Consider the following 12,597-nt stretch of genomic DNA (forward strand, 5'->3'; position numbering starts at 1 on the left):
ATTAATTGGATACTCATTTGAAGGCTGACTTACGTCGTGCATCTGAAGTTGTTGAAGAGAAGCCTGGAGGTACTGGATTTTTTTATTAAGCACACATCTGCAGGTTGTTTTTATAAAATGCTAATTGAACATTTTTAAGCAATTAAAACAGCTTGAAAAGCTAATGTCATATTGAAAGAAATGTTGAAGAAATATGAAGTGGTTTGGGGGTAGGAGGGTTTTTAAAAGACGTGTAGCTTCTCATGCCGTATTTACATTTTTAAATTATCTGGATTTGCTTTTATTTCAATGTTATTAATCATAATTTGTTTTTAATTAAAATGAATAGCTGGCAGAGAAACAACTGACACTTTCTTAATGTTTAGAGCTGTTTTTACAAGTGACATGCATTACTCTAATAAGCTTTTCAAGTCACATGCTCCAGTGATATATGGACCATGAAACACAGCCACCAGAAAGCATTTTTCTTAAGCCCTCATGTCACCAAACTGTCAGAGTCAAGATTTGATATACAACTGTTTACTTCTCTAAATCATCTAAAAGCCCTTAACTCAGCACAAAAACTTGAGTTGCCCAGCGCAGAACCTGCAGCTGCCATTCCACAAACTGATTTTTCCCAGCAGATGGAGCTGATGTTCTACAGAAACATAAAGTATCTTGGACAAACCTTTTCTTGATGCTTTGTTGTAGTTTTATCCCAAATATGGCTTTTATATTTTCTTGACATTTTTTTCTGGGACAGTTGCAATTAGAAGATAGTTTTATTTCAAGCAAATGTGTTTAATTTTTCTTGAGGATACTTCAGTGGTTTTTTCAAGGTGGGATTTTCCCTTGTGTTTTCCAAGTGCTTGGAGCTGTACCGCAGGAGAAAGAAGAAACTTGAACACTAATGTTTTACAATGTGTTTGTTTATTTATTTGTAAGATAAGGTGAACTATTATCATAATTTATTACAAAACGTGTTTTCCTTCAAGTTTTCTAGTCAATATTGTTTCTAGACTGAAACAAAAACTCAAGCACGTGGCACCCAGATGCTGTATCCAAACATGCCTACGGTACTCAAATGTCTACATGTTGTCAAATCACACTTCATTTTATTAAATGATTACTTTCCTTGATTAATTAAGTTTGTAACTTCTCAGTCAGACTATAAGAATGAATTTGATCCTTCTTGTAAGGTGTTGAAAGGGTTGCCAGAGGTGGAAACAGGTAGAAAGAGCAGCATGACAGATGGAGGAAGCAGCATAACCAGAGCAGTGGTAAGAAAGCTGCATGGAGGAGTGTTAGGAAGAAACCAGAATAAATACTTGAGTTTTGGGCTGTTTCTTCTACAGTCTTCCAGGGGATGTTTTGTGAGGGCCAAAATAAGGCTGTTTGCTTACCCAGCTTTCAATTCATTATCCTTTTTTTCTCCCACTTTTCTTCTGTAATTGGAGATGACCAGACAAAATGCAAATAGAATGAATCACTTTGAAACCACTTGAAATATTTTTCATCATGTCCTTGACCTCTAAGGATACACAGAGTGAAGAGTGCTCGTTCACACACTTGCACACACGCAGAGATGCTGTCCTGCTGCTGCCCTTAAAGGACAATGTGTGGATATTGTTCTGAGCTCTCTCCCGTGTTAAAGCTGTTTCATTTGTTGTTGAAAGGACAGAGGAGGAGGGTGGAGTACAGAGAAACTTTTAATATTGGGATAAAGAGATTTGCAGCCAAGCCTTCCAGCCATGACTGCTCTCTTTGAAGTACTACAGAAAGCAGAATTTGTGGTTCAGAACCTATCAAGGGCATCCTGAAGTCCAAAGCAAGTCAGATGAGAAGAGCTGAATAAGAAAATACCTGTTTACCCTGCCTCTCAAAAAACCTAAAATTAAACCCTCCCCCTTTGCTCAGATCCTCCCCCTCCAAAAAAAAAAAATCAACCAAAACCAACCAACCAAACAGCAAACAAAAAAAAACCAAAAACCTACCACAAAAAACCTCCATGCCACCAGACAAAATAACCAAAATATCTCAAAACAGCAACAACAAAGCAGCCCACCCCAAATAAAACAAAACACTAAAATCTGTCAGGATTTAGAGATGGAAAAAAGACTGCACTGTATTGTCTTCTACCCTGTAGATAATAGATGGATAGCCTTCCTCTCAGTCCACTGTGTGTCTGGAAAATAAAATACAACTTATTCCATAGACATACACTGCTAGATGGCTTTTTCCCTGCCCAGATGATTGAGAGATTGAATTTTGCAAATCATTTCACCCTTTGACAGCTATTTTTTCAGAGGCCATCATTTCATTATGCTCACATCAAATGTCCATGAGAGTTTGGACCATAACATGACCAATTATATAACATGAAGGCACTGCAAAAAAATGCAACCTGTTGGGTTTTTTTTCAGACATGTTTCTTTATAATGAATGTTGTAATGAAAAAAAAGGAGGAAAAACATTTTCTCCAGGACAGGTTACAAAGCTGTTTCCCAGCTTATCCAATGACCCTGTCCTAAACCAGGGCTCTTTTAAGATTTGAGCTGCAATGTCTGATTTGTCACTGGTCACCTGCGTTAAATAAAGGAGTTGAACCTCTGTTCCCTGGGATGGAGATTAGCAACCAAAGCACAGGAACATCTCCCTTTTGATGTCTCAATTATTTTTAATTAAATCTTGAATTGTGCAGGGAGGTGTAAATATTAAATAGAAGCACATAGTTTTGATTGGATGGTTCAAATTGATTTATAGATCTATAGAGTAATTAGTCTTAACAATTAATTCTTTAGCTCCAGTTCCTGGTTGTCTTGAAAACATGATTTTTTTTTCCTCATGGCATTTTTGTTGGTTGTGGTTTGATAAGACTTGATACCTAAACACATCAAATTTAATTTTAATAACACTCTCAAGAGTATACATTTTCCCCTGCTGCTGTGATAAATTACAAAATATATGGATGGTTTTTCTTTTTTTTTTTATTTTTAAAGCTAAGTTAAACCATATAAAATAGGTTTATTTGTATCTGTTCCTTTCCCTAAAAATGCCATGAAAATATAATGTTAATTCTGAAGCAGTTGAACATAAACTAGCCGATCCCACTGAGCTGGACCAAACCTGGGTTCGTGCCTGAGAACATTATATGTATAAACTAACAGTGTAAGAATTTGGCCCATCGTGTCTCTTCCCAAGCCATGCTGTGATTCATTATAATTTTATATCATTTTCCATTCTGATGCCAATGGGAGGCTGCAGATTTTTACCCTCTTAAATAATCCTGTTACTGTGTGAGATACAAATATTATTTGGTTTCAAATGTCTGCTATTAGGAAAATATAATGTTTGTGAATCTCCCAGGTCCAGAGGTCCCTTGGGGTCCTCCTTAGGTAGAAGGAATGACTAGAAATAAATAAAAGAGAAAATTCCTGATACCTGACTCAGTTATGGGATGTGCTGTTCAAACCCTGCACAAGTTTGGGAGGTGGCTGAATATGGCATTCTGGAGAACGTCAGATATAAAAGAAATTGCTGATCAGTATCTGTGCGCTGTTATTGCACAGGACAGTGGGCAGGAAAAATGTTAAGAAAGGAACTGCCACAGATTTTCTGAATTAATCTTTGTGTGTTCACTGTCCCCAGTAAACCTTTGATTAGAAAGCTCATTTTTCTGGATGTCTGTGTGGAGGGGGCTCTTTTACACTTGGTTTCTTTCACCATTGGCCTGGTTTTGATTTTATGGAGTGTATTAAAGTGGGTTTTCCAACCCTGTGGTAACTTTGCTAAATATCCTGTGAATTTTTTCTCTGTTTTGTTAATATCCTTCTGCATTTGAAACCCTCAGCAGAAAACATTTGAGTGTTTTCTTGCAGGCAGCTGATGCAGTGCAGACATTGTTGTCATCTTAAGGATCTCTTGGAAATATCTTCCCAGTTTTGGTTTCATGAGAAGGTCCTCAGTTAGTGGAAGTCCTACCACATAATCAAGACTTCATTCTTCCATCCTCACAGGGTAGTCTCCCAAGAACCAAAGTTTGTTGCCACATGTGGGATTTGCAGGGTTGCTTGTAGGAAACCAAGAGGCTCTGCTGGGATACCAGCCTGTGGTGTTCTGGTTGATGAGAGTTCTCTCTGTTATTTGCCCCTTCACCAGTCTTTGTGGTCTGCAAGCTTTCTCTGTGATTATTTTAGATTTCAGAGCATTAGTTAGTTTTCTCTCTTTTTTCTTTCCCTCTTATTTTTTCTGCTTGCAGTTTTATATCAGTATTTTTTTTTTTTTTGTCCTGGTCATTGTTCAATAATGTCATGCTTAAGAAATAAACCCTGCTGGAATACATTAGAAACATATCTTCCCAATGACAATTTCCTGTTTATAACTACATCTGGAGACTAATGTAACTAACTTAACTCATACTTTCTTTCTATTGCTTCACTTTCTTAAATGTAAGTGGCATACAAATACAGATGCTTTGTCTACTTGGACAAGCTGCATTTTTTGTAAAATATTGATCATCATTAATTTCATCTCACTTGAATTCTCTAATTCTTGAACTGGATTTCTGCTTTTTTGAGAGTGGAGACGTGGTAGGGTCAGTTTGTTCACCCTTTTTTTAGAATTGGCACAGAACTGCCTTCTGGAACTTCCTCAGTGTTGTAAGTCTTCTTGACTACTTGGAGCAAGCTTTGGCCAGCTGTTCTGAAACTTGTGCAAGTTATTCACATCACTTACTTTAAAACATTTTTCTTTAAAACTTCTTTTTTAAAAAAAAAAAAACTACAACTTTTTTCATGTTGTAGCTGTCTTTTGAGACTCTGAGATGATTGCTGTTGGAAAGTCAAGCATTCCATCATCATTCTCAATATATGCCATGAGTTTAGCAGTGAAATCAAATAGTATTTGTGCTTTCTCTTCACTGCTGCACAGAAATTCTCATGCATGGCTTGTTTGCAAAGGGACATTTCCAAAAGGTCAGGATTTGCTCGAGTTCCAGGCTTTTAAGGATGGGTTGTGCCCCAGGGTTGTCTGTTCCATGGATGTCTTCCCGAGCACCATCGGGTACATTGGAAACTGAGATGTCCAAACTGTCCGGGTGATCTTTGGGTTTTGTTGTCATTCCATTTAACCTGGCAAAGTGAGAAAAGGGATCACACATGTCCTCCAAGCCCCCCCCCTCCCCCAGTGAAGGGACATCAGGAAAGTACAAATCAGAGAGGAAAGCTGGTGGATGCACCTAATGAATAAATGCATGATCTGAAAACTATCTAAAGATACTTTAAGTTTTATATTCATCTTGGAAGAAAAAAAATCTGTGCTAATAAAGCAATGATTGCCCTATCTTTTTGCTCTTTAAGCATAGACTTGAAAGGCTAAATTTGCAGTATAAAATTCAGGACATTTGTGTGGTTTAATGAGTGATTTTTAGAAAACATTTTTTTTCTCTGTAGTGAATTTTAATTGTTCTTTCAAGTCAACAGATACCATTGGACAAAATGCTGTAAACCAGCAGTTATTATTTTTAAAATTTTATTTTCTATAAAATGTCTTAAAAAAGTTAAAATATGCATATGGCATGGTACACCTTAATAAAGATACAGGGATTAATGTGTATTACCAGTGTATATAGCAAGACAAGGGCTTGAAGTTAAGTTCACAAATGGGAAAAGGATGTGTTGCAATACATGATGCTGAAGAGGCAGAACTAGAAATTATATTTTCTTGACTCTCAACTAATTGGTTTTCACAAGTAAATAATCCTATATGAAATATACAATACTTTATATTTTATAAAATACTTGGCCAGTGACTGTAGCAGTTCTAGATGTTTAAATGCAAAATAGGTATTTATATTTAAGAGTTGGTGTTGAGAATGGCACAGAGTGGTTTAGATGGGGGATAGTTGTTTGAGGGTTTTGAGGTGGGAGGGTGCTGTTTGTTTTACCAAGTGTGTGATACTTATCAGCTATTGGGGTGCATTAATCAGTAATGAAGTGTCTGGGTAAATCCTGTTGCTGTGTGAAGTTAATAGGATCAATTATCAATTAATATTTAGCTATCAAAAGTCCAATAAGTGCCTTCAAAATGAAGAATAAAATTGAGAAGAAGGGAAAAACAGGTTCATTTTGTGCTTTTAGGGTGGTTCTGCAAACTAGTTAATAATTTGCCATGAATGAAGCTGCCTGTAAGCAAAATGAAATAAAAGAGATTAAGAGTCATATTGTGTAAAGCACTTGTGTTATGGGAAGATTTTTCCAAGTACAAGCTGGAAAAGGATCAGAGCAAAAACCCTGAGCTATCACTCAAATGAATAATTAATTGTAATCAGAGTTTTTAAGGATTTGTGGGAGAGGTGTCAGTTGGCTACAGCCGAGTGCCTCACAATCACAAGGCAATTCAGGCTTGTGTCTTCCAGGTCTGCTAGGACAGCACCCTTGGTGGCACCCTAGATTCTTGATGGCACTGAAAGCCATTGTCCACACTGGCTTCTGACATGGAAGACACTGAACAGAAGAAACCCACGTTTGTAGTGGTAGGGAATGATGCACCTGGTTTATTCTGGAATGGGAATGTTGAAGATAATTGTGTTCAAACATAGAGCTCTGAAGCAGAGACTCCAACTTCTGGCCTTTAGTGGATCATCATCCTTATTTGTGCATTTGAAAATGCCATTCCAGGCTGTCAAAGACTTGAGAGTAGAAGGGCAACATTTTGCTCTGGTAACAAAGAGCAATCACATATATTTGCTAAGAAAGGTACCCAAATTTAGGGCATTTCTGAACTGTCATGCAGGGCGAATTTGAGATACTGTGCTGATTTTATAGGCCATGTTCACAAGAGAAAGAGAGAAAGGTAAGTACAGAAAAGGAGAAGGGAAAGGATGGAAAATGTATTGGATTGGAATTATTGCCCAACCCAGTCATATAAAGTGCTGTCTAGCCACCATCTAGTGGGCTGCAGGCAGATAAATTCTGAGAATAAAACAGATCAAGTGCTTCTTAGGTGTTGACAACTGCAGTGCTTTCAAACTAACCCCATTTAAAATAACTGATGGAATATCTTAAAGGAGCATCTGGAAGTATCCTCCATGCACGAGTATAGAAGTGACAAGTATTTCAAGTATGCAAGATCTTCAATTAAGTGCATAAAAAGCAGATAAAAGTTTCAGGGAACATGCTAAGTAATTTTAAAATAATTCTCCTTGAATTTTGTGTGAACATTGTGTAGTGTGCAGTTAGAAATGCTGGTCTGTGCCCAATGGAGACTCTTGGAACAGTTGGTGTTGTTTATGGGAAGCTTCTTGAAGAAGGAAGGAAACAACTTCAGGTGGAGGGAGTTGAGAGAAAATGAGAATTAATAAAACACAAATAAACTCACTATTAATGTGATTGCTGTTGTGCTTTTTGTGTTTCAGTTTGCAAGACATATCAAGAAATCTGAAGGCCAAAAGACACCTAAAGTTGAGTTACAAATCTCAATCTATGGTGTAAAAATTCTCGATCCAAAAACAAAGGTAAGAAATTTACATGGTTTTTTTTCATGCTAAACTAGTAAATATTTGTTTCACTGGTTTTAAGGTTTTCATTGTTTTGTGTTTTTTAAAGTATTATGACTAAAGCCATTCTGCTGATGGAAAAAAATCTTCTAAAATGCCATGTTTTGTTACAACACCTGGGTGACATCCTCCCAGGAAGGTACATGACAGTCCTGAAGGCACACTGTAGCTGGGATTCAATGGCATTCAAATTTTTTTAATCCTTTAAACTTTGAGGAAGATGAAAACAATGACCTAAATAAATGTTAACATTGCATATGCTAAAAGCCTTTCCATATATATGTTGAATATTGAATTTGGAAGATTCTTTTGTTCCTGCTTCTTAATTGTGGAGTAATTGCTGCATCCAGGCAGTGGCAGTGCCTTTTCTCAAATGGTGGCTGAAGTTCAAAGCTACAGATGTTTGCAGACCACTTTTGCTCCAGGCTCCTTACACAACCAGAACTCAACAGTTCACACATAAGCAGAGGGGACAAGAAATATCCATGTTTAATTAACTTTAATTGGAGTTTTTGCATCTTCCTTACAAGATAGGGCAGACAGGGGTGCTAAACCCCATATCCTGGCAAAAACTGTTTTAAAATAACAGTTTGAAATGCCAAAAGATCTTAGCCTTCCTGCAGAGATTAACAGAAATCTGTGGGATATATGTTCCTGGGGGAGTATGAACATTCTAATCTCTTAGCAATATTGTTATTACAATTGAGTTGTTATTACAACTCAAGTAATAATCAACTGTGGGCAGTCTTTTTATCTCCCCCACTTCGTTTCTTGTAGCTGCATGTAAATTTCAATTGAGTTCTCCTTCTTTTTGCTCAGTTTATAAATGCTTTAGGAAATTCAATTTCATGTTATCAGCACTAATTAAAGTCTTTTTTGCAGTGTGTTTTTGAAACAAAGCACTTCAGTGGGAATATTGGGTTTTAGTCAGATAGTGAATATTAATGGCAGTAGAAACAGGAGGTCAGCTTATGTATCAGGACCTGATTCTGTACTTGGCACTCAAAAAAAAGGATTGTAGAAAAGTGGTTCTGTCCTTAAATGATATTAAATAATTATATGGATCTGTAAACCTCATAGTGCCAGGGCAAGCACATGTTATTATCTCTGTGTGTTGAAGAGCACAGGACAGAGATCTGGGACATGGGAGAAATGGAATACTCAGAACAGCTGTAAAGACTGAGAAAATGAACTCACTTGGGGCAAGGGGAAAAGTCTGCCCATAGGGTGCAGTTTTTGGCTATGTGGTTGTGTGCAGAAAGGGCATAGCCTTGCTTATGGGCTCACAGCAAGCTGGGAGCCCCAGTGCTGCACAGAGACTTTCTTTTTTTTAATAGACAATAGTTCACATCTAAAAGACATACTTTCCTTTAAAGCAAATACTGCTTTCCCATGTAATAAGCCAAATAAAATAAAATACCAAGAAGAGACTTGTTGAAGAAAAGCAACAAAAAAAAATAGTTGAGATAGTTTATTTCAGTCTTGTCAAGCTCTTGCAACTGAAGACCGCTGCCATTGCAACTTTTTAAATAGATGGAAATTGCTTTTTAATGGAAAATTAAATACAGTAGCAAAAATATACAAATAATAATGCTTTAAAGCTGCTTATGTGGCACCTCAAGTAAACAAGTGTTTGCATGTCACGTTTCTCTTTACTTGGTTAGCAAAGTGATTTTATTTCTGTTTTCTGTATTTAATGTAGCAAAGTAAGGACTCATTTCAGTAAACACATTATAACAAACCTTGAGAGATGATGAAATTTAAAGGTCTTGTGCACCTGGAAAAATAACAGATTATTTTACATAATCAGGCCCTAAATAAATTGCAGAGGGATGCAAAGCAACAGTCAAATCAATTTTCTAGCACAGAAATTACTGTCCAAATAAACATTTCCAGATAAATGCTGTCCAAATAAAAACTTCCTGTTTACATTCAGTAAAAACAGGAGTGGTTTAGGAGATGAGTTTGCCAACTTCTGTTACACTTTAAGTCCATTTTTGGGTGCTCTCATGTGCAATAAGAGACATTCAAAAACATTACTGCAGCTTGCCTGCTCTTATGAGGAAATGCAGAGCTTTCCTTTGCGCATCTTTATCCTAAGCGAGTGCAGGAATTTCTTAAAAATTACCTTTCTGTTTGTTTGCAGGAGGTCCAGCACAACTGTCAGCTCCACAGGATATCCTTTTGTGCTGATGACAAAACTGACAAGAGAATATTTACTTTCATATGCAAAGACTCAGAATCAAATAAGCACCTGTGCTATGTGTTTGACAGTGAAAAGTGTGTAAGTACCCGGGACTGCAGGGCTCGAGGGCACTGTGCCACTGATGGGTCTGCCTTGAAATGAGGTGGGAATGGTCAATAAGAGACAGCCTGCCTTTTAACTGGGACACAGTTTTTCGTGCCAGCATGGTGTCTTGCAACTTAGATGCATTAAATTAAGGCCGAGTCTCTCTCTTCAGTGATCTGAGGTGGTTTTCTGGGATAATTTCTCTTACTGCCCAGCTCAACATCCTGGGGGAAGCATCTGCAATACTCTTGGAGAACAGGCTCCATCCCACCAGGCTTGAGATGTTTGCACAGCTGTTTGCAAAGATTACTGCAGCTCTGGGGCTGAGATACCCTTGCAGGCTTTTCTGCTGATGTGTCTGTCTCTGGTTTTAGTGTTGGGGTTTTTGTGTGTTGTTTGTTTTTGGTTTTTTGGTTTTGTTTTTTTTTTTTTTTTATCACAGCAAGCTTCTCCCTTCTTTGTCCACCCCTTTCCCTGCCACATCTCTCAAGTTTAACACCACAAAGCGCTCCCAGACAACTCATTGCACCAAGAACATTCTCTGGTGTCTGAGACAGAACAGTTATTCCTTACTGTATCTACTTTCTCTGCTAAAGTTCTAAGCAAATGGTGTGACCTTTTATTGGTCCTTTTATTGCTTTGGAATCACTTGTTTCTGAAACTTTGGTGTCCTCCATCAGCTTCCTGTCAGCTTATGTCACCCCCATCATTTTTGACATAGATATTCTGCACTGACCGTATAAACACATCATAACATAGGATATGAATCAGCATAGAACTAGTAATTATACTTTGCACATACAAATGCAATATCTGTGGAATTTTTTTTTTCTGGATATATGTAGTTGGAAATAATTGGGCAGTTAAATATTTGTCTGCAGTATCCTGAGTGAGCTTTTATAGTACTCACAAAAATAAGTGTTGAAATCCAGATTTCAAATCAATAGGGATGAAAATATCCATTGGCATGAAAACATTATTTCATTAAATCTAAAAGACTTTATTTAATGATTGAGCAGGCTGTATGTGCTTCAGAAATCATCAGGAAAAGCCATTGTGCAGTATGGTATCTGTGTTTATGGAAATTGAAGACATAATTTATACTGTCCCTTCTCCTTTCTTTATCCAAAGTATTTTTACATTCCTTCATAGCATTTTGCCAAGGTATTTTGCTGAAGGGTGCTTGTCATGATCCTTTGTAGTGTTGGATTCATGGTGGATGGGGCAAAGCCTTTGAATATGATACATGGTATAAATTATTTTGTGATATTCTGAAATGAAAGGAGCCCCAGCAAATATTCCTAATTTACTAATTTCAGTGTTATGTTTTATGTAAAGGCGGAAGAGATAACTCTAACAATTGGTCAAGCATTTGACTTAGCTTACAGGAAATTTCTGGAATCCGGAGGAAAAGATGTTGAAACAAGGAAACAAATTGCAGGTTTACAGAAAAGAGTAAGTTTTGAACTATATTTTTCTTTTTAAGACATAAAAGTACATGCTGCTGTATTTGCATTATCTTCTTTTTATGGAAGCATAATTTCCAGCATTATTCTCAGATTGCTAAGGTAAAATAAAAGACTGAAAACAAATCTGTTAAAAAATATTTTATGTTTTTCTGTCCTCCAAGGACACTAAAAAGAAAGTTTGAAATATGGAGGATACTGAAATTTAATTATGTTTTGCAGTCAGATAACTAGTTAAACCTTGATAAAAAATCACCAGATCTCTGATGAAGCTTATACTCAGTGGATACTGTTGTTGAAATCCATGACTATCCCAATAGCTCTTGAATAATCATTTGCCTTGTAGATTCAAGAATTAGAAACTGAAAATGCAGAACTGAAAAATAAAGTTCAAGATTTGGAAAACCAGTTAAGAATAACACAAGTACACGCGTCTCCAGTAAGTACCTGAAAAAACTCTTGTGTCTGAGGTCACTCTGTATTTATAATCACTTTATGATCATTCTGAGCATCCCTGCTGTTCCCAGAGATTGCCATTAACATGCAGTGATCAAGTAGCACGTTTGTTGAAGGGCAGTGTCACTAACAGTGACAGGGTGACGAGCCAGCAGAAGTGCAAACTGCAGTCTCTCCAGCTGTGCCTCTTCCATACCTATTTGTTGCTGCCTGAGGACAGTAAATGCTCACTCGAGTAGAGAGCTGAATGTGCCAGCTGAGGGTGAAAAACCATTCTGCACTGGAAGGATCTGGTTCCTAAATGCTGCCTGGGAGCTCCTCGCAGCTTTGTCGCAAGCACATGGTCACCTGTGGCTGACAGCCTGCCTGCCAAGGAGTCCTTAGGTCTTGGGAGCTAATGCTGGGTGCTAGGGGAAGAGGAGCAAGGGTGGGCTCCTCGCTGGAAACTCCAACTGCTCTGCAGCTCCTGTAGATGATCAGGACAGAAGCTTGTTTAAATTGCTGGCTGGTACTTCCTGACACCTAGGCAGGACCTCCAACAATGCAGGTTGCACTGCAGACTGGTCCTTATGATTCCTCTCTTCTTACAAGCACGTTCCATCTGTACAGCTTTAGGCGGCTGTCAAAATAAATCCAGTTTCTTAATGTATGTGTGGCAAAGTCTTTGAACAAGAGGAACTGCTTGTCAGCTGTGCATTTTGAAGTGCCTTGTTCCTGCCCTGAATCTTCACCACTTCCCCTTAAATGGATGTTCAAAAATGTGGGCAGTGTAAAAGCATATTTGCAGTGGTGCTGACGGTTTCTCAGTAGTGTCTGTACACTCTTTATGTTGATCAGATGCTTGTTCCCAT

General features: G+C 37.6%; 1 protein-coding gene across 4 annotated transcripts in view; it reads left to right on the forward strand.

Annotated features, from left to right (window-relative positions):
• The window catches only part of GULP1 (GULP PTB domain containing engulfment adaptor 1), a 146,519-nt gene that overhangs the window by 106,267 nt on the left and 27,655 nt on the right, over positions 1–12,597 (forward strand). For all 4 annotated transcript variants that reach the window (XM_053982936.1, XM_053982939.1, XM_053982940.1 and 1 more), the window contains 4 exons: positions 7,394–7,492; positions 9,681–9,818; positions 11,163–11,279; positions 11,637–11,729. In XM_053982936.1, coding sequence (XP_053838911.1) covers positions 7,394–7,492; positions 9,681–9,818; positions 11,163–11,279; positions 11,637–11,729 — 447 coding nt within the window. The remainder of the gene's footprint in view (positions 1–7,393; positions 7,493–9,680; positions 9,819–11,162; positions 11,280–11,636; positions 11,730–12,597) is intronic.

This window comes from Vidua macroura, chromosome 7 (assembly GCF_024509145.1).
Source record: "Vidua macroura isolate BioBank_ID:100142 chromosome 7, ASM2450914v1, whole genome shotgun sequence".
Taxonomy (NCBI): Eukaryota; Metazoa; Chordata; class Aves; order Passeriformes; family Viduidae; genus Vidua; species Vidua macroura.